Source organism: Pogoniulus pusillus, chromosome 15 (assembly GCF_015220805.1).
Source record: "Pogoniulus pusillus isolate bPogPus1 chromosome 15, bPogPus1.pri, whole genome shotgun sequence".
NCBI lineage: Eukaryota > Metazoa > Chordata > Aves > Piciformes > Lybiidae > Pogoniulus > Pogoniulus pusillus.
In genome coordinates, this window is record NC_087278.1 from 2,326,930 (window position 1) to 2,352,047 (window position 25,118).

Sequence of the window (25,118 nt, forward strand, 5' to 3'; positions counted from 1 at the left end):
CTGGCTCCTGTGCCAAAAGTGCCTTTCTCAGCATTCAATGAACTGGGAGAGAGGGGAGGGAACCTTCAGAAAAAGTGAGCAACTCACCTGTTTGTGCATCAGTTTTGAAAGTGAGCAGATGAAGGACAGGTGAAGATGATAAAAAAAAACCCACACACATTTCCTCCCAAATAAAAGCAGGAAGATCTGAAGAGCACCATAAGAGTTCTAGCAGGTCACACTACAAACCAGTAGGGCTGTGAGTAACAAACAATTAAAAAGGGTTTGGTATCCATCTAGTTCCACCTTAACAATGTTCGGTTCCACCTTAACAATGTTCAGTTCCACCTTCAGAATGTCCAGTCCCATCTTCAGAATGTCCAGTTCCACCTTCAGAATGTTCAGTTCTACCTTCAGAATGTTCAGTTGCACCTTCAGAATGTTCAGTTTCACTTTAAGAATATTCAGTTCTACCTTTAGGATATTTAGGTCCACCTTAAGAATATTCTGTTTCAGCTTCAGAATGTTCAGCTCTGCCTTTAGAATACTCAGTTCCACCTTTAGAGCATTCAGCTCCAACTTTGGAGCATCCACCTCCACCTTTAAAGCATCCAGCTCCACCTTTAGAGCATTCACCTCTAACTTTGAGCATCCACCTCCAGCTTTAGAGCATCCAACTCCACCTTTGGAGCATTCAACTCCAATTTTAAAGCATCCAGCTCCACCTTTAGAGCATCCTGCTCCACTTTTAGAGCATTCAGCTCCAACTTTGGAGCATACATCTCCACCTTTAGAGCATCCTGCTCCACTTTTAGAGCATTCAGCTCCAACTTTGGAGCATCCAGCTCCACCTTTAGAGCATCCTGCTCCACTTTTAGAGCATTCAGCTCCACCTTTAGAGCATCCACCTCCACCTTTAGAGCATCCTTCTCCACCTTTGGAGCATTCAACTCCACTTTTAAAGCATCCATCTCCACCTTCAGAGCATTCAGCTCCAACTTTGGAGCATCCAGCTCCACCTTTAGAGCATCCTGCTCCACCTTTAGTTCCATCCTTTCCCCATCTTCAGCTCCACCTTCAGCCCACAACTGCAAACACCAGTGTGTTGTTGCCTCCTCCTAGTCTACAACCAGTGGCATTGTGATGACTTTTTGCTAAGTTCTGCAAACAAACAATGTAAAGGAAAGGTTTTTGTTGTTGTTTTGGGGTTTTTTTTCCCTACAAAGATATCAACTGATGATGTGTGAACTGAAATCACAGAGCACATTGGGCTGGAAGGGACCTGCAAAAGTCATCTTGGTCAACCCCCTCCTTGCAGTCAGCAGGGACATGTCCAGCTAGATCAGGTTGCTGAAGGCCAGATGGAGTTTGATCTGGAATAGCTCAAGGGATGGGGCTTCCACCACTTCTCTGGGTAGCCTGTACCAGGGTTTCACCTCTCTCATTGTGCAGAGCTTCCTCCTGATGTCCAACCTCAATTGCTCATGTTAACATCCGGAGGAGTGTGAGCAGCAGGGCAAGAGAGGGGATTCTGCCCCTTGACTCTGCTCTGCTGAGATCTCACCTCCAACACTGCCTCCAGTTCTGGTGTCTCCAGCATAAGAGGGACACAGAGTTGTTGGGAGTGAGCCCAGAGGAGGCCACAGAGATGATCCAAGGGCTGGAGCACCTCTGCTCTGAGGACAGGCTGAGGGAGCTGGGGGTGTTCAGCCTAGAGAAGACCTCAGGGAAGTCCTAACAGCAGCCTTTCCAGTGCCTGAACACCCCCAGCTCCCTCAGCCTGTCCTCAGAGCTACAGGAAAGCTGGGGAAAGATTTTTCACATGGGCTTGGAGTGACAGGATGAGAGGGAATGGATTGAAACTGGAAGAGAGGAGACTGAGACTGGAGATTAGGAAGGAGTTGTTTGCAGTGAGGGTGGTGAGACACTGGCACAGGTTGAGGGTGGTGAGACACTGGCACAGGTTGAGGGTGCTGAGACACAGGCACAGGTTTCCCAGGGAGGTTGTGGAGCACAGAAGCACCCAATGTGATCTTTGATCACATTGGGTGCTTCTGTGCTCCACAACCTCCCTGGAGGTGTTCAAGGCCAGGTTGGATGAGGCCTTAAGCAACCTGAGCTGGTGGCAGATGTCACTACCCACGGCAGGAGGTTGGAACTAGATGATCTTTGAGGTCCTTTCCAAGCCTGAATCCTGCTGGAATCCTGCCCTTTCTCTCACACAAAGCACTGCAATGCCTCTCACTGCTCACTCAGTGATATGCAGGCAGTTATTTCTCAGACCACTTTCCAACTGGACCACACCTTCCCACTTCAAAGCAGCCTTCTGCCCTGATCCTGGTGGCAGCTGATGGAGACTATTCACCATTCAATATCCTCTCAATCTCCTCCAGTCTTTTCAGAGCAGCAACTCTCTTTTTTTCAATATCTTTGATTTCTTCTGAGGATTTTTTGGGGGCCTCTTTGTCCATATTGGTTTTCTCTGCTTGTTTCTTAGTTTTGGAGTGGCCTTTGTTGCCCTCAGCTGTGGCTTGAGTGGTTTTCTGCTCGGTTTTGACTTTGTTCACGTTGTGAAATGAATTTTTTTTTCCTCCTGCAGCTGCAGTCCCAGTCCTAGTGTCAGTCCCTGTCCCAGTCCCACCTGCTGGAAGTGCTGATTGTTCTGTAGCACTGGCTGATGCAATTTTGCTTCTGACTATGCTTAGGTGACGTTGGATGTACTCTTCCTGAGGTGCCAGTGCCAAGGTTTCAACCAAACACCTCTCTGCTTTTATTAGGTCTCGTTCCTCAAAGTAAACCACACACAGGTTATGTTTTCCTTGGACATTGTTGGGATCCAGCTCCAAAATCCTTTCAAAACACCTTTTTGCTCCAACAATATCCTTCTTTTGGTTCATAAGGATGTCTCCCTTCAAAATCAAACCTTTGGTGTGATCTGGGTAGTACCTCAGCAGGTCTTCCAGGACAGGCAAAGCCATCAACTCCTTTGCTGTCTGAGAATAAAGCAGTGCCAAATTGAACAGAGCACTGCGGAAGTTGGGTTGCAGCTTGATGGCTTTCTTCATCCAGGCTTCTGCTTCTGTGTCCTTTTTGTCATCCATGGCCAGCATTCCCAAATTGAAGTAGCCATTTGCATCCTGTGGTTCCTCTTTCACATAATGCAGCAGCCTCTGTTTAGCTTCAGGTCTGAGCCGAGCATCACCTAAACGACAGAAAGTGGATTTCAGTCTAGATCTGGGCTGAAGGAGCCTTAGGCCAGGCCTCTAAAATGGTCAGCTTTAATACAAAATAACAAATGCCACAGCTTGAGACACAACTGTGAAAGGGAGGGAGGTTTAGATGCTACTTCTCACCATTGCTGTGTAGGAAAAGCAATGGAAAAGCAAAAGGAAAAGTAAAGTGAAAAAGGAAAAAGAAAAGAAAAAGCAAAGGGAAAAGCAGAGTCAAAAGCAAAGGAAAAGTAAAGTGAAAAAGGGAAAAGCAGAGTCAAAAGCAAACGAAAAGCAAAAGGAAAGTGAAGTGAAAAAGCAAAAGAAAAAGCAAAGGGAAAATCAGAGTAAAAAGCAATGTAAAAGCAAAGGAAAAGTAAAGTGAAAAATGAAAAAGCAAAGGGAAAAGCAAAGTAAAAGCAGAGCAAAAGCAGAGTAAAAAGGAAAGCAAAAAGCAAAGGAAAAGTAAAGTGGAAAAGGAAAAAGCAAAGGGAAAAGCAAAAGGAAAAGCAAAGTAAAAGCAGAGCAAAAGCAGAGTAAAAAGGAAAGCAAAAAGCAAAGGAAAAGTAAAGTGGAAAAGGAAAAAGCAAAGGGAAAAGCAAAAGGAAAAGCAAAGTAAAAGCAGAGCAAAAGCAGAATAAAAAGGAAAGCAAAAAGCAAAGGAAAAGCAAAGGAAAAGTAAAGTGAAAAAGGAAAAAGCAAAGGGAAAAGCAAAGGAAAATGCAAAGTGAAAAAGCAAAGGAAAAGCCAAGTAAAAGCAGAGCAAAAGCAGAGTAAAAAGGAAAGCAAAAGGCAAAGGAAAAGCAAAGGAAAAGTAAAGTGAAAAAGGAAAAAGCAAAGGGAAAAGCAAAGGGAAATGCAAAGGAAAAAAGCAAAAGAGAAAAGCAAAGGAAAAGCAGAGCAAAAGCAGAGTAAAAAGGAAAGCAAAAGGCAAAGGAAAAGCAAAGGAAAAGTAAAGTGAAAAAGGAAAAAGGAAAAAGCAAAGGAAAAGGCAAAGGAAAATACAAAGGAAAAGCAAAGGAAAAGCAGAGTAAAAAGCAAAGGAAAGATTTAAGTAAAGGAAAAGAAAAGTGAAAAAGGAAAAAGCAAAGGAAAAGAAAAATGAGAAAGCAAAGGAAAAAGCAAAGGAAAAGCAGAGTAAAAGCAGAGTAAAAAGCAAAGGGGAAAGCAAAGGGAAAAGCAGAGTAAAAGCAGAGTAAAAAGCAAAGGGGAAAGCAAAGGGAAAAGCAGAGTAAAAGCCAAGGAAAAGGCAAAGGAAAACTTGCCTGCATCCTATAAAAGCAAAGGAAAAGCAAAGTGCCTGCACCCTATAAAAGCAAAGAGAGAGACAGAGGGCAGGGAGAAGCCACAAACCAGACTCCTGCATCAGCAGCGCCGAGTTGAACAGGGCCAGTTTATGCGCGGGGTTGAGCTCCAGCGCTCGGTTGAAGTTCTTCAGGGCCTCTGCTGGATCTTTCAGCTCGATGTAGACTATGGCCAGGTTGTACCAGAGGTCTGCATTGGTTCTGTCTAGCTCCAGAGCTCTAAGATAGGCTTCCTTAGCTTTCAGAGGTTTGTTCATTTTGAGCAGCAGTTCTCCCCTGTTGAAGAATTAAGATTCAACAGATTCACAGATGGGCATCGGGTTGGGAGGCACCCCCCAAAAGGGCAACCCCCCTGCAGTCAGCAGGGACATCCCCAACTAGATCAAGCTGCCCAGGGCCACACTGAGTCTGATCCTGAATGTCTCAAGAGATGGGGCCTCAGCCACATCTCTGAGCAATGTGTTCCAGTGTCTCACTACCCTGATGGTGCAGAACTTCCCCCTGATGTCCCCCATAAATCTCCCTTGCTCCACTTTCAAACCATTGCTCCTCATCCTTTCACCATAGGCCCTTCTAAACAGCCTTTCCCCAGCCTGCCTGTAGGTCCCTCTTCAGATATCAAAATCATAGAATCAAGCAGGTTGGAAGAGACCTCCAAGCTCAGCCAGCCCAACCTAGCACCCAGCCCTGCCCAACCAACCAGACCATGGCACTAAGTGCCCAAGCAAGGATTTCCTTGAACACCTCCAGGCATGGCGACTCCACCACCTCCCTGGGCAGCCCATTCCAATGCCAATCACTCTCTCTGCCAACAGCTTCCTCCTAACATCCAGCCTGGAGCCTTCTCTCCAGGCTGAACAGCCCAAACTCTCTCAGCCTGTCCCCACAGGGGAGATTCTCCAGCCCTCTGATCACCTCCATGGCCTCTTCTGAACCCACTCCAGCAGGTCCACCTCCTAACCTTCACTTTTGTTCTCAGACTTCAGGTTCATCTAAAGTTTGCCCTCCCACAGACAGAAGATGTGTGAACAGTGTGGGTTTCTCTTTGTTTGGAACACAAAGCAACACAGGACCTCCTTTACATCTCCTTCCCAAAGCTCTCAGCTCTCAGCAGCCTGCATGCAACAAATGCATTTGCAGCACAGAAACCCCAAAAGAAGGAGGCAAACATTGCTGCTATGGGCTGTAGGATTCCACTGCAACAGCTGCACTTCAGGCACCTCTGCTCCTCACTGAGTCCCCATGGCAATCACAGCTGGTAAAAAAGGGAAGAGATCCCTCCCAGCCCACAACCACACTACTCTTGTTTGCTTTATCTGCTTTCTATTGCATTTTCTGGACAGCCTTTAACACAGAAGGATCAAGGAAACTCCACAATTCAGACTGACCCAAATCTTCTTAGTTCCAAACTAAATTAGATTAGAATCTTAGAATGATAGAATGGTAGGGGTTGGAAGGGACCTCCAGGGAGCAGCAGGTCCAACCCTTCTGCCAAAGCAGGGCCACCCAAGGCAGCTCACACAGGAATGCATCCAGATGGGTCTTGACAGCCTCCAGAGAAGGAGACTCCACAACCTCTCTGGGCAGCCTGCTCCAGGGCTCCAGCACCATCACACTGGAGCTTGTCTTCACGTTGTGAAGAGCTTTAGCTTGCACCCATCGTCCCTTGTCCTGTCACTGGGCACCACCTGGACACTTTATTTTGACAACCACTCCCTCAGACAGCTACAGACATTAGTAAGATCTCATCAGCAACCTCCCTGGGCAACCTGTGCCAGTGTCTCACCTCCCTCAATCTGTGCCAGTGTCTCACCTCCCTCAACCTGTGCCAGTGTCTCGCCACCCTCAGTCTGTGCCAGTGTCTCACCTCCCTCAATCTGTGCCAGTGTCTCACCTCCCTCAACCTGTGCCAGTGTCTCACCACCCTCAATCTGTGCCAGTGTCTCACCTCCCTCAACCTGTGCCAGTGTCTCACCTCCCTCAATCTGTGCCAGTGTCTCACCTCCCTCAATCTGTGCCAGTGTCTCACCTCCCTCAACCTGTGCCAGTGTCTCACCTCCCTCAATCTGTGCCAGTGTCTCACCTTCCTTAACCTGTGCCAGTCTCTCACCACCCTCACTCCAAACAACTTCTTCCTAACATCCACTTTCAATCTCCCCTCTGCCACTTCAAACCCATTCCTCCTCCTCCTCCTCTCATTACCAGACCTTGTCAATAGTCCCTCCCCAGCCCTCCTAGAGCCTCCTTCAGATCCTGCAAGGTCAAGCCAAGGTCTCCTCCAAGCCTTCTCTTCTCCAGGCTGCAGAGTCCCAAATCGCCTCCCTTTGGATATAAACTCATTTCAGCAGCTAACTCAACTGCATCAAGCAATGACTGCTGATAGCAGTGCACATCTCTAAATGTTTCATCCAAACTGATCCACCTCTAAAATGATAAAAGATACCTGCTGATGTAAGCCTGCTTGAAATCTGGCCTCATGCTAATTGCCTGGCGATATAACTGATCAGCTTCTTCCAGCCTGGATTCGTTGGCTCTGATTAAGTTTGCCAGGTTGATGTAAACATTCAGATGGTTAGGAGCAACTCTTGCTGCATATTTTTTACCTGGAATGATCTGTCAAAACAACAAACAAACAAACAAAAAAAGAACAGATGGACCAAAGGAGTAAAAAAAGATGGAAGGTGTTGAGCAGAGGTCTCTTCGCTCTGCCACGTGGGGTTTTATTAGGGTACTGCTGGGCATTAAGGGTGTAGGTTCTGAATGGTTAAAGGCAGCAGCTCTCCTTTCCCAGAAATCACAGCAAAATGGTCTAGTTTATGGCTGGATGTGAGGAGGAAGTTGTTGGCAGAGAGAGTGATTGGCATTGGAATGGGCTGCCCAGGGAGGTGGTGGAGTCACCATCCCTGGAGGTGTTGCAGCCAAGCCTGGCTGGGGCACTTAGTGCCTGGGTCTGGTTGGTTGGCCAGGGCTGGGTGCTAGGTTGGGCTGGCTGAGCTTGGAGCTCTCTTCCAACCTGCTTGATTCTATGATTCTATGAAAATATTCCCATGCCAACCTCATGGCATTCAACAAGGCCAAGTGGAAGGTCCTGCATCTAGGTCAGCACAGTCCCAAGCACAACTCCAGGCTGGGTGGGGAATGGCTGAGAGCAGCCCTGAGGAAAAGGCCCTGCGGGGCTGGGGTGATGCAAAGCTCCACAGGAGCCTGCAGGGTGAGTGCAGCCCAGATACAACCCTGTGCTGGGCTGCAGCAAGAGCAGTGTGGGCACAGGGCAAGGGAGGGGTTTCTGCCCCTTGGCTCTGCTCTCCTCACACCCCACCTGCAGTCCTGGGGGCAGCTCTGGAGCCCCCAGCACAAGAGGGACATGGAAGTGTTGGAGGCAGTGCAGAGGAGGCCACCAAGATGCTGAGAGGGCTGCAGCAGCTCTGCTGTGAGCACAGGCTGAGAGAGTTGGGGCTCTTTTAGCATTTCCCAGGGATGATAACTTAATAGATGGTAAAGGTATAAAGGTAGAAAATAAAATGACAACTTAATAAAAGGATGTTCAAGTAAAGATTATTTTCTTGCTGCTGTGGCTACATCCTCCCATCTCCCATGCTGCAGTTCAACCCTCTCTGGAAGGCTCAGAAAATCAAGTCATCACCAATGGATTAGCTGGAAGTGAACATAACCCTACTGGGGACCAGAGATTGCAGGTGTACATTTGGAACTGCTGCTTTCTTTGATGCCATCACAGAGTAGCTGGAGCTGGAGGGCACCTTGAAGATCACCTAGTTCTAACCCCCTGCCATGGACAAGAGCATTTTGCCCAAGATAAAACCCCACAGCAAAAAAACAGTTTCCAGAGAGATGGTTAAAGACCTGGCTTGATGGCCACACCCTAAGAGTGGCTGTCAGTGGCTCCATGGCCAAGTGCAGGCCAGGGACAAGTGGAGTCCCTCAGGGAGCAGTCCTGGGACCAGTCTTGTTCAACATCTCTGTGGGTGCCATGGACAGAGGCACTGAGTGCAGCCTCAGCAAGGTTGCTGCCCACACCAAGCTGTGTGGTGCAGCAGCCAGGCTGGAGGGCAGGATCCATCCAGAGGGAGCTGCACAGGCTGCAGAGGTGGGCACAAGCCAAGCTCAGGAGGTGCAACAAGACCAAGGGCAAGGTCCTGCAGCTGGGTCAGGGCAATGCCAAGCACAACTCCAGGCTGAGCAGTGAGTGGCTGGAGAGCAGCCCTGAGCAGAGGGACTTGGGGGTGCTGGTGGAGGAGAATCTCAGCAGGAGCCAGCAGTGTGCACTTGCAGGCCAGAAAGCCAAGCAGAGCCTGGGCTGCAGCAGCAGCAGTGTGGCCAGCAGGGCCAGGGAGGGGATTCTCCCCCTCTGCTCTGCTCTGCTCTGCTGGGACCCCACCTGGAGTCCTGCATCCAGCTCTGGAGCCCCTGGGACAAGAGGGCTGTGGAGATGCTGGAGAGTGTCCAGAGCAGGGCCAGGAGGATGCTCAGAGGCTGCAGCAGCTCTGCTGTGAGCAGAGCCTGAAAGAGTTGGGGCTGTGCAGGCTGGAGCAGAGTGCACAACCTCCCCTTTTAAACACAGGCTAAGGAAAAATGCTAACAACTTGAAAGGATAGAGCAAGAAAAACAGGGGAAAAGATCAGGAATCAAGGTCTGAGAGAGCTCTCTCCTGCAGTGGTTGATAAATGCTACCTGTGGCATCAGTGACTTAGCAATCATGTAAGATTCTTCAGCTTCTTTAGTTTTGTTTAAGTTCTTGTAAGTTCTTCCTACGTTCATGTGGGCACCAATATCATCTGGAACAGAAGAGAAAGCAATGACAGAGTCATTTGGCTTGGAAAAGACCTTTAAGATGCTGAGTCAAATCATTGTCTGACTTTGGTGCTAAACTCCCTCCCTCAGAGCACAGAGTTTAGCATCAAGGTTGGAAAAGACCTCTTAAGAATCGTTAAGGTTGGCAAAAAACTCTAAGATCATCAAGTCCAAACTTTAACCCAACCCCTTCATGACCACCTTCAAATGTCCAAGCTTCTACCCAACACCTTCCAGAGAAGGGCAACCAAGCTGGGGAAAGGTCTGGAGAACAGGACTGGGGAGGAGCAGCTGAGGGAGCTGGGGGTGGAGGAGGCTGAGGGGAGACCTCATTGCTCTCTACAGCTCCCTGAAAGGAGGTTGCAGTGAGGTGAGGGTTGGGCTCTGCTCCCTAGCATCAGGTTATGGAAGAAGAGGAAACAGCCTCAAATTGTACTAGGGGAAGGTTAGGTTGGATACCAGGGAAAATTTCTCTGCTGCAAGAGTGGTCAGAGATTGGCACAGGCTGCCCAGGGAGGTGGTGGTGGAGTCCCCACGCAGAGACCAGCACAGGCTGCCCAGGGAGGTGGTGGAGTCCCCATGCAGAGACCAGCACAGGCTGCCCAGGGAGGTGGTGGTGGAGTCCCCATGCAGAGATCAGCACAGGCTGCCCAGGGAAGTGGTGGAGTCCCCACGCAGAGATTGGCACAGGCTGCCCAGGGAGGTGGTGGAGTCCCCACGCAGAGACCAGCACAGGCTGCCCAGGGAGGTGGTGGTGGAGTCCCCATGCAGAGATCAGCACAGGCTGCCCAGGGAGGTGGTGGTGGAGTCCCCACGCAGAGACCAGCACAGGCTGCCCAGGGAGGTGGTGGTGGAGTCCCCACGCAGAGATCAGCACAAGGCTGCCCAGGGAGGTGGTGGTGGAGTCCCCACGCAGAGACCAGCACAGGCTGCCCAGGGAGGTGGTGGTGGAGTCCCCAAGCCTGGAGGTATGCAACAAACATGTGGCCATGGCACTTGGGAACACGGTTTAGTGGCTGTGGTGGTGTTAGGTTGCTGTCTGGACTGGCTGACCTTGGAGATCTTTTCCAACCCAAAACAATTCCATGATTCTACAGCAGGAGTGAGGAGAAGCAGCTCAGGAGGAACAAGCCCAAGCTGTTACCTGGTTGCACTTGTGTGGCCTGTATGAAGAACTGCAGAGCTCTCTCAAAGTTCTTTTCATTTTCCAATGCATGCCCCACGTTGTTCCACAGCTTTGCATTGTTCTTGTTGACCTAAAACCAGCCAAAAAAAAAGACACCAATTCCTAAGCTGTTAAGCTAAAATCACACAACTGTTTCCCTCTAAGTCTTAAAGATGTCAAAATGCACAGCACAGGCCAGATTCCAGGCAAAGAGCAACAAAACTTTGCCTCCAGAATGATGACACCAAATTTGTTGCTGAACATCTCTTTTATTTTCAGTTCTTTGGCCCTAGAAACACCAAAACGTTTTGAAATTCAAGATCACTGCTAGGGGCTGTTGTACAAACTCTCCTAGCAGGCCATATGCATGTGGAAGAAATTCTTCTGTGCAGCAAAACTGTGTGGGGGGAGGATTTTTGTACTGGAGCATATTGTGCTCCAGAGAAGAGAAGCCACTCAGCTGCTCTAAGACAAGACAAAAGTGATCATTGTTTCTTGCAGATTAATTCCCATCTGTGCATCAAAATACTTTTCAAGTCTTCCCCAGAGCAACTCATCAGATGGTAGTGATGCCAGCAGGGAAATTCAAGTGGCAAAAGCAGGTGGCCAAGAGAGCCAATGGCATCCTGGGCTGCATCAGGAGCAGTGTGGCCAGCAGGACAAGGGAGGTTATTCTTCCCCTGTACTCAGCACTGCTCAGGCCACACCTGGAGTGCTGTGTCCAGTTCTGGGCTCCTCAATTCAAGAGAGATATTGAGGTGCTGGAAGGTGTCCAGAGAAGGGCAACAAAGCTGGGGAGGGGCCTGGAGCACAAACCCTATGAGGAGAGGCTGAGGGAGCTGGGGGGGTGCAGCCTGGAGAAGGCTCACAGGGGACCTCATTGCTGTCTACAACTACCTGAAGGGAGGCTGTAGCCAGGTGGGGTTGGGCTCTTCTCCCAGGCAAGCAGCAACAGAAGTAGGGGACACAGCCTCAAGCTGTGCCAGGGCAGGTCTAGGCTGGATGTTAGGAGGAAGTTGTTGCCAGAGAGAGTGATTGGCATTGGAATGGGCTGCCCAGGGAGGTGGTGGAGTGGCTATGCCTGGAGGTGTTGAAGCCAAGCCTGGCTGGGGCACTTAGTGCCATGGTCTGGTTGGTTAGGCAGGGCTGGGTACTAGGTTGGGCTGGCTGAGCTTGGAGGTCTCTGCCAACCTGCCTGATTCTATGATTCTATGAAAAGGTAGGGTTCTGTGTGGCCAGCAGATGGAGAGAGGGCATTGTGCCACTCTGCTCTGCTCTGGTGAGACCTCACCTGGAGCAGTGTCCAGCAATGGGACCTCAACAGAAGAGAGACATGGATGTGATGGAGCAGGTGCAGAAGAGGGTCACAGAGATGATAAGAGGGTTGGAACACCTCTGCTGTGAGGACAGGCTGAGGGAGTTGGGTCTGTTTAGCCTGGAGAAGGCTCCAAAGAGACCTTAGAACTACATTTCAGTATCTGAAAGGTCACAGCTCACAGGATGTGAGGGGTTGGAAGGGACCCAAGGAGATCATCCAGTCCAACCCCCTGCCACAGCAGGACCATACTATCTAACACAGATCACAGAGGAACACATCCAGACAGGCCTGGAAAGGCTCCACAGAAGGAGACTCCACAGCCTCTCTGGGCAGCCTGTGCCAGGGCTCTGGGACCCTTACAGTAAAGGAATTCCCTCTTGTGTTGAGCTGGAGCCTCCTGTGCTGCAGCTTACACCCATTGCTCCTTGTCCTGTGCCAGGCAGCAGTGAGCAGAGCCTGTCCCTCCCTCCTGGCCAGCCCTCAGATATTTATAAACATGATCAAGTCCCCTCTCAGTCTTCTCTTCTCCAGACTAAGCAGCCCCAGGTCCCTCAGCCTCTCCTCATCAGCCATGCCCTCCAGTCCCCTCATCATCCTCACAGCCCTCTGCTGGACCCTCTCCAGCAGATCCCTACCCCTCTGCAACTGGGGAGCCCAAAACTGAGCACAGGGTTCAAGATGAGGTCTCAGCAGGGCAGAGTAGAGGGGGAGGAGAACCTCCCTTGATCTGCTGGCCACACTCCTCCTAATACACCCCAGGCTCCCATTGGCCTTCTTGGCCTACAGGAAGGCTGGGGAAGGACTGTTCAGAAGTGCCTGTGGTGATGGGACAAGGGGCAGTGGTTTGAAATGGAGCAGGTTGGACATCAGGAGGAAGTTCTGCACAGTGAGAGTGGTGAGACACTGACCCAGGTTGCCCAGAGATGTGGTTGAGATCCCATCCCTGGAGCCATTCAAGGTCAAGAACCTGAAGTGACCCTGGGCAGCCTGATCTGGCTGGAGATGCTCACTGCAGGAGATGCCCTTTGAGGGTCCCTTCCAACCTGATGCCTTCTGTGAATCTGTGATCTCTCTCCATATTCACCCTGCCCTCCTACAGCTTGCTGAGAAGCCCAGCAACATCAACCTGCCTTACCCTTTCCAAGCAGAAGCCATTACCTTTAGAGCTGACATAAAGAGAGTGTACTCAGACTCCCAATCCCAGTTCCTGTGCAGTGTTTTTAAGGCATGAGTGAAGAGCACCACAGTCAAACAGACCCAGGAAAGTTTTCTTAGCACACTGGAAAATGAAAGAAAGATTTGTTGTAAGCACACAAAGATTTCTGCTTTGTATTGAAATAGACTTGGGACAATCCTGCAGCTGGGAAGGAATAACCCCAGGCACCAAGGAGGTGTCCTGCTGGAGAGCAGCTCCATGGAGAAGGACCTTGGAGTCCTGGTGGACATTAGGTTTATTGTGACCTTTCAGTATCTGAAGGGGGCTACAAGAAAGCTGGGGAGGGACTTTTCAGGCTGGCAGGGAGTGCTGGGACTGGGGGGAATGCAACAAAGCTGGGAATGGGGAGATTTGGACTGGATGTTAGGAAGAAGTTGTTCAGCATGAGGGTGGTGAGAGCCTGGAAGGGGCTGCTCAGGTTGGTGGTGGGAGCCTCATCCCTGGAGGTGTTTAAGGCCAGGCTGAATGAAGCTCTGGACAGTCTGATCTAGTGTGAAGTGTCCCTGGGCATGGCAGGGGGATTGGAACTGGCTGATTTTTGTGGTCCCTTAAACCCCTGACTGATTCTGTGATTCTCAGTTAGCTAGGGGGTTAAAAAAGAACAGGGTAAAAAAGAGTCAAAACCCATGAGGCTCCAAAATAAAAAGGGGCTCCAAACCAAAAAGGGCTCCAAACAAAAGAGGGGCTCCAAACCAAAAAGGGGTCCAAACAAAAGAGGGGGTCCAAACAAAAAGGGGCTCCAAACAAAAGAGGGGCTCCAAACAAAAGAGGGGCTCCAAACAAAAGAGGGGGTCCAAACAAAAAAGGGGGTCCAAACAAAAGAGCTGTCCAAACAAAAGAGGGGGTCCAAACAAAAGAGTGGTCCAAACAAAAGAGGGGGTCCAAACCAAGAAGAGGAGACTACCCAACCCCACCTGCCATCAGCAAAGACCTTCCTAAGGCTGCTGTGACAGCTGAATAGGAGGAAGGTTTTGTGTCTCTGCTGTGTTCACAACTGCCACAGCAGTTCTTGGTCATCACTCCTGAGTTCACTGAGAACTTGACCCAGAGCTGTAACATGATAAGTTCATGCTGGTAAAAACTCTCCTGGGAAAGCCTGCAGTTACAATTCACAGAAGCATGGAATTGTTTGGGTTGGAGATGATGGAGTCCAACCATCAACCCAACACCACCATGGCCATTGAACCACATCCCCAAGTGCCATGGCCCACACACTTCCTGAACACCTCCAGGGGTGGAGACTCACCCACCCTGGGCAATCTATTCCAGAGCCTGACCACAGATGGTTCTCTTGTCTGGAGAGAGCTGAGTGACAGCTGCCACAGGCAACACCACCTCACCTTTTGTTTGACAGCTTCTTCCATCCATGTGCTACCAAGATGCAGAATCCCATGCTAGGGACATAAAGCACCCTCTCTGCCACCACAAATCCAACAGGAAAGAAGAGGTTTGATGCAGGAATGAATGGCAGCACTATTAAGCAGAGTGCCTAGAAAAGAGAGCCAAAGGAATCTGAGATCAGACTGAGAGGTCCCAAAACTGAATCAAGTGCTTGGTGTGGCCTCAGCAGTGCCAAAGGGGACGATCATATCTCTAGACCAGGTGGTCACACTATGAACCCACCACTGCACTACCACATGTAGCATCCAGATGGGTAACACATGGAACTCATGCCTAGCAAGGGGGTGGATCAGATGACCTCTGGAGGTCCCTTCCAAACCCTACCATTCTATCATTTGGACCAGCAAAAATTCAGGCTTTTAGGGGCAAAGTTGAGAAACAGCTGAGGAGAAGTCCTACAGAAGCTGTAAACTGAAAATAATTACTTGGAACATTGCCATAAGCTGGGAAAATTGGGGTGCTGGGAGGGAGAAAAAGGAAGGAAGGAGGGAGAGAGAAAAAAGGAAGGAGGGAGGAAAAGGAAGGAGGGGGGAAAAGGAAGGAGGGGGGAAAAGGAAGGAGGGGAAAAAAGGAAGGAGAGAGGAAAAGGAAGGAAGGAGATAAAGGAAGGAAGGAGAAAAAGGAAGGAGGGAGTAAAAGGAAGGAGGGAGAAAAAAGAAGGGAGAAAAAGGAAGGAAGGAGGGAGGGAGAAAAAAGGAAGGAGGGAGGGAGAGAGAATAAAGAAAGGGAGGGAGAGAGAATAAAGAAAGGGAAGGAAAGAATGGGGAAGAGAGAGAGAAAAAGGGAAGGAGGGAGAGAAGAAATTGAAAGGAGAGAAGGAAGAAGGGAGGAAGGGAGCAGGATGGGGGGCAGGGAATGAAGGGAGGGAGGAAGGTAGGAAGGGAGTGGGATGGGAAGGGGGGGAGGAAGGGAGGAAGGGAGAGAGGAAGAAAGGGAGGGAGGGAGGGAGGGAGGGAGGGAAGAAGGAAGGGAGGGAGTGGGATGGGGGAGGAAAGGAAGGGAGGAAGGGAGGAAGAGAGGAAGGAAGGAATTTAGTTGGTTGAAAGCCTTAGTTTTCCCCCAGAATAGGTAAAGCTACAGAAGACAAAGACTAGAGAAGTCTTTTCTTTGCTCATCCTAGCCCCAGACGAGATGCAGACAGTACCCCTGGGCAGTTCTGTGACCAAGCAGCCTAATCCCCTCAGACAAACCCAAACTGCAAAGAGCAAAGCACTGCAGCATCCATACCATCAACACAGTCTTGGAGGAATCCCCAGGGTATCTGAGGCTGAAGACAATCAAGGATCCCAGAAAGCAGAAGAAGGTAAGGGTGGCAATGTTTCTAACATCCAGCAGAGACTCCACCAGAGGAATTGTTCCCATTGTCCAGTCACAGCACAGCTCTGAGGGGTTGAGAAGCAGCCAAGCATTCACAGGGAGGAGGTAGTTGAAAGTCAGCTGTCTGGCTGGGGAGGGACTCACAGCAGCTGGGTTATCAAACCTAAAGCAAAAGAAAGGAGGAGCTTGATGAGAAAAAGATCAAAGACATGGTCTTGATCCACACTGTGCTCAGAAACCAGCAAACTTCAGGCTCAGGGCAGCAACTACCAGACATGTGCCACAGCCATGTGTACCAGACATGTGCAATAGTGCCATGGTCTGGTCGATTGGCCAACCCTGTCCTTCTCAAGCAGGGGAGGCCAACGCTGGACACAATACTCCAGGTGGGGCCTCACCAGGACAGAGCAGCAGAGCAGGAAACCTCCTTTGACCTACTGGCAACACTCTTCTTGATGCACCCCAGGATGCCATTGGCCTTGCTGGCCAGGAGGACATTAAGCCACATCTCACTTAGCAGTGGCTGTTAAGTAAGAGACATTTGACTATTACCTTGTAAACACTGGAAGCTGAGACTGGATAACCTGGACTCTGACAACCACAAGCAGCAGGGTGCTGAACATTAGGACTATGAGCTTCAAGAGTGTCTGGAGCATGGAGAAAGGAATACTGCCCTTCCCTCGAAGGATCTGCAGAGCTGTGTCCAACAGCACTGGCAAGGTGTACTGCAAGAGAAAAAAGGGGTTGTAAGCAGAGAGGGCACTCATCAGTCCCTCAGATAAACAGCAGCACTCAAGCTTTTTTCTCTTGGGTTTCTCCAAATGAATGCTCCCAAGAGCTACAGAGCTCAAAGCTTCTCAGAGCCCTTATGACAGCTCCCAAACACAGAATGGTTTGGGTTGGAAGGGACCTTCAAATCTCATCCAGTTCAACCCCCTCTGCAGTCAGCAGGGACATCCTGCACTAGATCAGCTTGCTTACAGCCCTGTCAAACCTCCTCTTGAATACCTCAAGGATGGGACCCAAACCACTTCCTCCCTGGGCAACCTGTTGCAGTGCTCCACCACCCTCATGGGGTAGAATTTGCTCCTAACATCCAATCTAAATCCTCTGTTCTTTCATTTCAAACCATTGCCCTCATCCTGCCCCTGCAGGCCTTTGCAAGCAGCTCCTCTGCAGCCTTCTTGTAGCCCCCTTCAAGAACTGGCAGGCTGCTGTGAGGTCACTCTGGAGCCTTCTCTTCTCCAGCCTGCACACCCTCAGCTCCCTCAGCCTGTCCTCACAGCAGAGCTGCTCCAACCCCCTGATCATTCCTGTGGTGCTCCTCTGGACCCTCCATCAGGTTTATGTCCTTCCTATATTGACGCCTCCAGACCTGTTTTGGTTAGGAAACATCTCTGAGATCACAAAGTCCAAACATCAACCTAACACCTCAAGTGACAAAAATCACTGCTGAAATATAGAATCACAGAATGCTTTAGGTTGGAAGGGACCTCAAGGATCAGCCAGTTCCAACTCCCTGCCATAGGCAGGGACAGCTCCCACTAGAACAGGTCGCTCAGGACCTCATCCAATCTGGTCCTGAACACCTCCAGGGAGGTTGTGGAGCACAGAAGCACAGAATGTGATCTTTGATTACATTCTGTGCTTCTGTGCTCCACAACCTCCCTGGGCAACCTGTGCCAGTGTCTCAGCAGCCTCAACCTGTGCCACTGTCTCAGCACCCTCAACCTGTGCCAGTCTCTTACCACCCTCACTCCAAAGAACCCTTTCATAACATCTAGTTTGAATCTCCCCTCTGCCACTTTAAACCCATTACTCTTCCTCCTACTGTCATTACAAGACCTTGTCAATAGTCCCTCCCCAGCCCTCCTGGAGCTCCCTTCAGATCCTACAAGGCCACTCCAAGCTCTCCTCCAAGCCTTCACTTCTCCAGGCTGCAGAGCCCCAACTCTCTCAGCCTGTCCTCACAGCAGAGCTGCTGCAGCCCTCTCAGCATCTTGGTGGCCTCCTCTGCACTGCCTCCAACACTTCCATGTCCTGCTTGTGCTGGGGGCTCCAGAACTGCCCCCAGGACTGCAGGTGGAGTCTGAGGAGAGCAGAGCTGGGGGTAGAATCCCCTCCCTTGCCCTGTGCCCACACTGCTCTTGCTGCAGCCCAGCACAGGGTTGCTGTCTGAGCTGCACTCACACTGCAGGCTCCTCTTGAGCTTTGCATCAGCCCAGACCCCCTCCAGGTTCTAAGACATTTGCAAGTACTTCATGTCTCATTGCAGGACTCCTAAGGAGAAACTCCTCTCATGATAGGATTCCTGAAAAGAAATTCATCTCATTACTCAGGACTGCTGAGAAGAAATCTTTCAACAGCTTACCCCTTGTGCAATAAAAACTTCATAGACACAGCAGATGCCCACCACAGTTATCCCTTGTTCTTTGCAGAGTGTTGCAACAGCCACCAGGAGCACAGTCACTGCAATTGGAGTCCACACTGTAAATCAAGGAGTCAACACTGAAAATGTTTCATCTGACAACACAGCCAAAGACATCACAGAATCATTGAATGGTTTAGGTTGGAAGGGAACTCAAAGCTCAGCCAGTTATAACCCCCTGCCATAGGCACAGACATCTCCCACTAGAATAGGTTGCTCAAGGTCTAATTCAGCCTGGCCTTGAACACCTCCAGGGAGGTTGTGGAGCACAGAAGCACAGAATGTGATCTTTGATCACATTCTGTGCTTCTGTGCTCCACAACCTCCCTGGGCAACCTGTGCCAGTGTCTCAACAGCCTCAACTTGTGCCACTGTCTCACCACCCTCAACCTGTGCCAGTGTCTCACCACCCTCAACCTGTGCCAGTGTCTCACCACCCTCACTGCAAATAACTTTCTATCATCCCGTTTCAATCTTCCTTCTGCCACTTCAAACCCATTCCTTCTCCTCCTGTCATTACCAGACCTTGTCAATAGTCCCTCCCCAGCCCTCCTGGAGCCCACTTCAGATACTTGAAGGCCACTCCAAGGTCTCCTCCAAGCCTTCTCCAGACTGCACAGCCCCAACTCTCTCAGCCTGTGCTCAAAGCAGAGCTGCTGCAGCCCTCTCAGCATCTTGGTGGCCTCCTCTGGAATGACTCTAACACTTCCATGTCCATCTTGTGTTGGGGGCTGCAGAGCTGCACCCAGGACTGCAGGTGGGGTCTGAGGAGAGCAGAGCCAAGGGGCAGAATCCCCTCCCTTGCCCTGCTGCCATTAACCTCAGGAGTGAAGACTTGGGCTCCTCATGTTTGACCATGCTGTGTTACAGCACTGCACAATGAAGCTGTGGAGATCACTCAATCCAAAGCCCCTCCATACCATATGGCATCAGACACAGGATCTAAAGGTGAGGGGAAAAGTGGCTGGGAGCTCTTGCTGCCTAATTAGCTGGGCATCAGTTGAGGAGTGGGGAGAAACTGTGTTGTGCAATCACCTGTTTGGTATAACCTAATTCAGGAATAAGAATAATGGTGATGAAGATGATGATGTTCTTTTTCTGTCCTATTAAACTGTCTTTATGCCAACCCACAAGTTTGATTCTTCTCCTCATCCTCCTGGGGTTAGGACAGCAACATCCAGGTTGGAAGAGATGCTCAGGATCAGCAAGTCCAAGCTGGCTGGCTTGAATCCATGACACCAACAGGAGCACTTTAAGAGCTGACTAATCAGTGGTATAGATACTAAATGATGCCTGCATTTGACAGTTCATTACCTATGGTATTGTCTGGTCCTTTTGATTTTGTGTAGGACAAAAAGGCAGCTAGAAAAAAGATAGATGACAAAAGCTCTGCTCTGCCCACGACTCCAGTGACCTGAAAAAGAAGCAAAGCCAAGATTGTTTTAGTGACCACTGCAGCCCTAGAAGGATTCATGACAAGATCCTCTCAGAGCATGAATAAAACAAGATCTCTAAACCAAGCTTGCAGCTCAGTCAGTGCTGAATTCAAGAACAGGATGAGCCAGGTGGGTGGTGGCCACCTGTGGCCAATGTGCATCTATTTATCACCATTCCAGACAACTCAGAAATGCTGTACTCAGGAGACTGATTGGAAAGGTTTAAAATGGAATCTATCTCAGTTGTAAGAGATATAAAAAGGTACCAACAGGTGATCATAGAATCAGCCAGGTTGGAAGAGAGCTCCAAGCTCATCCAGCCCAGCCTAGCACCCAGCCCTGCCCAACCAACCAGACCATGGCACTAAGTGCCCCAGCCAGGCTTGGCTGCAACACCTCCAAGGACAGCAGCTCCACCACCTCCCTGGGCAGCCCATTCCAATGCCAATCACTCTCTCTGCCAACAACTTCCTAACAACATCCAGTCTAGTCCTCCACCTTCCAGCACCTCAACATCTCTCTGCAATGGAGGAGCCCAGAACTGGACACAGCACTGCAGGGGTGGCCTGAGCAGTGCTGAGCACAGGGGCACAAGAACCTCCCTTGTCCTGCTGCCCACACTGCTCCTGAGCCAGCCCAGGATGCCATTGGCTCTGCTGCCCACCTGGGCACTGCTGCCTCCTCTGCAGCGCCTCTCTGCCAGCACCCCCAGCTCCCTCTCTGCCTGGCTGCTCTCAGCCACTCTGGCCCCAGCCTGTAGTGCTGCCTGGGGTTGTTGTGGCCAAAGTATAACCCTGCACTTGGCTTTGTTCAATCTGATACAGAGAACTGGGAAGAAGACCTCTTTTGGAGTTTTGCCTCCAGTGTGAACCAGTTACTCAGCATCCAGGTCTCCAGTTCTAAAATCATAGAATGGCTCAGGCTGGAAGAGACTCCAAAGAGCATCTACTCCAGCTCCCCTGCCACTGGCAGCGATGCCTCCCAGCTAGACTCAGCTGCCCAAAGCTTCATCCCACCTGGCCTTGAACACCTCCAGGGAGGAGGCAGCCACAAGGTCCCTGGGCAACCTGTTTCACAGTCACACCACCCTCATACTGAAGAACTTCTTCCTCATATCCAGTCTAAACCAACTCTCCCTCAGCTTAAAACCCTTGTCCTATTGCTAGACACCCTCATGACAAGTCCCTCTACAGCCTTCCTGTAGGATCTCTTCAGCTCTTAGAAAGCAGCTCTAAGGTCCCTCCAGAGTCTTCTCTCCAGGGTGAACAACCTCAGCCTGTCCTCATAGCAGCTCACTACTACCTTCTCCTTTCCACGTATGGAAACTTGCAGTTGTTTTGTCTTTTATCCATGCACAGAAGCCTCAACTGCCAGCTCTAGGAACTCTGTCTTGGTTGCACCTCAGGCAGAATGTTTGATGCAATGAGGATAAACTGAATTACTTCTCAAAAGGAAAAAGCTTAAACCGGAAAACGTGGCCAGAGGAGGCAGAAAACCCCTTAAGTGATTCTTCACTGAGTAGCTAAGTCCAACAGCAGGGGAATTCCACTACAGTCCTGCTTAAATCTCAGTCTCTAAGGGCTCCAAGCGCAGACCCACTTGTAGCAATTGCAGTCTTCCAGCGCCACCGTGTGGCTAAGGACTGGCATTACACAGCTCACCGCATCCCTCAGAATCATTCGGGATGGAAGAGAGCTCCAAGCTCAGCCAGCCCAACCTAGCACCCAGCCCTGCCCAACCAACCAGACCATGGCACTCAGTGCCCCAGCCAGGCTTGGCTTCAACACCTCCAGCCATGGCCACTCCACCACCTCCCTGGGCAGCCCATTCCAATGCCAATCACTCTCTCTGACAACAACTTCCTAACAACATCCAGCCTAGACCTGCCCTGGCACAACTTGAGCCTGGGTCCCCTTCTTCTGTTGCTGGGTGCCTGGCAGCAGAGCCCAACCCCACCTGGCTACAGCCTCCCTGCAGGCAGCTGCAGGCAGCAATGAGCTCTGCCCTGAGCCTCCTCTGCTGCAGGCTGCACACCCCCCAGCTCCCTCAGCCTCTCCTCACAGGGCTGTGCTCCAGGCCCCTCACAGCTTTGTCGCCCTCCTGTGGACACCTTCCAGCACTGCAACATCTCTCTTGAATTGAGGAGCCCCGAACTGGACACAGCACTGCAGGGGTGTCCTGAGCAGTGCTGAGCACAGGGGCACAAGAACCTCCCTGCTCCTGCTGCCCACACTGCTCCTGAGCCAGCCCAGGATGCCATTGGCTCTGCTGCCCACCTGGGCACACTTCTGCCTCCTCTGCAGCTCCTCTCTGTCAGCACTCCCAGCTCCCTCTCTGCCTGGCTGCTCTCAGCCACTCTGGCTCCAGCCTGCAGTGCTGCTTGGGGTTGTTGTGGCCAAAGTGCAGAACCTTGCCCTTGGCCTTGTTCAGTCTCATCTCATTGGCCTCTGCCCACAGAGCTGTGTAATGCCACAGCCTGGCAAAGTCCCTCTGCAGGGCTCTGCTACCCTCCAATACATCAACATCTGCTCATAGTTTGGTGTCAATCACAGTGCACCAGTGAAAACAGATTGGCATCTTCTTGACATCCACTCTTAATGGATTTATAATCATCAACAACATCTCCTCTCAGTCATCTCTTCAATCGTTTCTCAGTAGCTGCATGGAACAGCAAACAACTCGAAGCATTTAAAACTATCACCACCACCACTCCTTGCAAAGGGCAGAGTAAGCACCAACAAAACATCACAAAACCGACTGTGTTTGTCTGCCTGATTTTCATTTTGGACTTACAACATGCACACAGCTCCCAAAACCCCTCTGACATGCAAAGATTCGTTTATACAGCTTGAAGAAACTCAGCCCATCACAGCCGTACCTACCGCTTCGGTGTGGATTGGGTGCACTGCAAAGAGCAAGGAGGCAATAACACTGCTCCTGTTGTCCAGGAAAAGCTTGCAGACCTTGAGGAAGACTATGCAAACCACTCCATGAAAGACCAGATTTAGGAAGTGGTAGGAAACTGCATTCAGCTCACTGAACAGGTAGTTTAAGCGAAAGGTGAGTACCGTAAGGGGACGGTAGGACTTATGGCTCCTCTCCTGAAAGACAAGAAATAAATCAGTCACCATCAACTTACAAAGAGACTTTTACTCCAAAATTATCTTCCTGAAAAGATTTCTCCCCCCCTCCTCTATTCTGGAGGAACTGGGTGCAGTTCTGGAGACCCCAACACAGGAAGGACGTGGAAGTGTTGGAGCGAGTCCAGAGGAGGCCACCAAGATGCTGAGAGGGCTGCAGCAGCTCTGCTCTGAGCACAGGCTGAGAGAGTTGGGGCTGTGCAGCCTGGAGAGGAGAAGGCTTCCAGGAGAGCTTGGAGTGGCCTTGCAGGATCTGAAGGGGGCTTACAGGGAAGGAATACTGACAAGGTCTTGTAATGACAGAACAAGGAGGAATGGGTTTGAAGTGGCAGAGGGGAGACTGAAAGTGGATGTTAGGAAGAATTTCTTTCTAGTGAGGGAGGCGAGACACTGGCACAGGTTGAGGGAGGTGAGACACTGGCACAGGTTAAAGGTGGTGAGACACTGGCACAGGTTAAAGGAGGTGAGACATTGGCACAGGTTGAGGGTGGTGAGACACTGGCACAGGTTAAAGGAGGTGAGACACTGGCACAGGTTGAGGGTGGTGAGACACTGGCACAGGTCGAGGGTGGTGAGACACTGGCACAGGTTAAAGGAGGTGAGACACTGGCACAGGTTGAGGATGGTGAGACAGACACTGGCACAGGTTAAGGGTGGTGAGACACTGGCACAGGTTAAGGGAGGTGAGACAGACACTGGCACAGGTTAAAGGAGGTAAGACACTGGCACAGGTTGAGGGTGGTGAGACACTGGCACAGGTTGCCCAGGGAGGTTGTGGAGCACAGAAGCACAGAATGTGACCAGCAAAAACCTCTGTGCAAAGTTTCCTTCTCTGTTTCCTAGGTGCCCACAAAGCTTACCTCAGACATTGGTGTGCCCCAGAAGTCATTCTGAAAGAGGTTCTTTAGGGGAGTAGAAGGATGCAAATCTTTATTGTCCAAAATTGCTGAGACATCATCAAACACAAAGCCACAGAAGAGACTGTTCCAGTAGCAGGCTGCCACCACACCAACTATCAGTGCTGCTTCCTTCAGGCTAACATCAGCCATCTTCTCTAAGAGTTGTCATGGACAAAAGCTGGAATGGAGAAGCAGAAACTTGAGTGGTTAAAAACTAAACTCGATGAATAGAGTTAAATGAAGACATTAAATCCTTTGCAAGTTAATGACACTCCCAATCTGCTCTATCTTTCCTCGGGCCTCACCCATCTAATGCCTTTCAGTGGTGATAGAAAATACTCCCAACTCAAAATATTCCCACCCAAAGCTGCCTCATTCCATGTTTTACTTCAGCCTGGAAGTGAGGAGGAAGTTGTTGAGCAGGAGAGTGGTGAGAGGCTGGAATGGGTTGCCCAGGGAGGGGGTTGAGGCCCCATGGCTGGAGGTGTTTGAGGCCAGGCTGGCTGAGGCTGTGTGCAGCCTGCTCTAGGGTAGGGTGTCCCTGGGCAGGGCAGGGGGGTTAGAATTGGCTGCTCCTTGTGGTCCCTTCCAACCCTGCCTGATTCTCTGATTCTATGAAACAAAGAAGTCTGCTGATAAATTGGGTTGGATTTTATTTAAGCAGAGAGCTACACAACCTGCAAAATTAAGCCCTCTAGAACCCTGAATAATTTACCCCAGTGACACTGAAGACTAAGTTGTCCAAGGGGTTAATTATTCCTGGGTTTGAAGGTGTTTCTCAAAGTATTTCAAAAGCCACTGAAAAAAAAGAAAAGCCCCCCCCAAAACCCTCTAAATTTCTACCATTCTGAAGAACAGGAAAATTCATAGAATCAAAGAATCAGTCAGGGTTGGAAGAGACCTCAGGGATCAGCCAGGTCCAACTCCCCTGCCATGGGTAGGGTCACCTTACACAAGAGCAGGCTGCCCAGAGCCACATCCAGCCTGGCCTTAAACACCTCTATAGATGAGGCTTCCACCACCTCCCTGGGCAAACCCTGCCAGGCTCTCACCACCCTCATGCTGCACAACTTCTTCCTAACACCTAATCTCAATGTGCCCTCCTCTAGCTTGGATCCATTCCCCACAGTCCTATCACTACCCAACACCCTAAAAAGTCCCTCCCCAGCTTTCTTGTAGCCCACTTCAGATACTGCAAGGCCACAGGAAGGTCACCTGGGAGCCTCCTCCTCTTCAGACTGAACAGCCCCAACTCCTGGCCTCCTAAGAGAGCAACTCCAGCCCTCATGGCCCTTCTTTGGACACATTCCAGCACATCCAAATCTTTCCTGTCACAGTGGCTCCAGAACTGGGTCTCACCAGTGTGGTGTAGAGGGGAAGAATCACCTCACTCTGCTCTTGCTGCAGCCCAGAATCTGGTTGGCTTTCTGGGCAGCAAGTGTACACTGGCAGCTCAGATTGAGCTTCTCACCCACCAGCACCCTCAATCCTTTTCAG

The 25,118-nt window shown here is 50.5% G+C and overlaps 1 protein-coding gene across 1 annotated transcript in view; it reads right to left on the reverse strand.

The window, feature by feature from the left end:
* Positions 1-2,033: 2,033 nt before the first annotated feature.
* Positions 2,034-25,118, reverse strand: part of TMTC3 (transmembrane O-mannosyltransferase targeting cadherins 3) — a 30,442-nt gene continuing 7,357 nt past the window's right edge. Inside the window, exons 3-15 of the mRNA XM_064154771.1 lie at positions 23,583-23,799; positions 22,465-22,683; positions 19,461-19,560; positions 18,090-18,205; positions 16,271-16,443; positions 15,629-15,881; positions 14,341-14,489; positions 12,943-13,063; positions 10,446-10,557; positions 9,182-9,285; positions 6,936-7,105; positions 4,542-4,768; positions 2,034-3,181 (exon numbers count right to left, since the gene is read on the reverse strand). Of these exons, the coding sequence (XP_064010841.1) occupies positions 2,337-3,181; positions 4,542-4,768; positions 6,936-7,105; positions 9,182-9,285; positions 10,446-10,557; positions 12,943-13,063; positions 14,341-14,489; positions 15,629-15,881; positions 16,271-16,443; positions 18,090-18,205; positions 19,461-19,560; positions 22,465-22,683; positions 23,583-23,771 (2,778 nt within the window). The 5' untranslated portion in view covers positions 23,772-23,799 and the 3' untranslated portion in view covers positions 2,034-2,336. The remainder of the gene's footprint in view (positions 3,182-4,541; positions 4,769-6,935; positions 7,106-9,181; positions 9,286-10,445; positions 10,558-12,942; positions 13,064-14,340; positions 14,490-15,628; positions 15,882-16,270; positions 16,444-18,089; positions 18,206-19,460; positions 19,561-22,464; positions 22,684-23,582; positions 23,800-25,118) is intronic.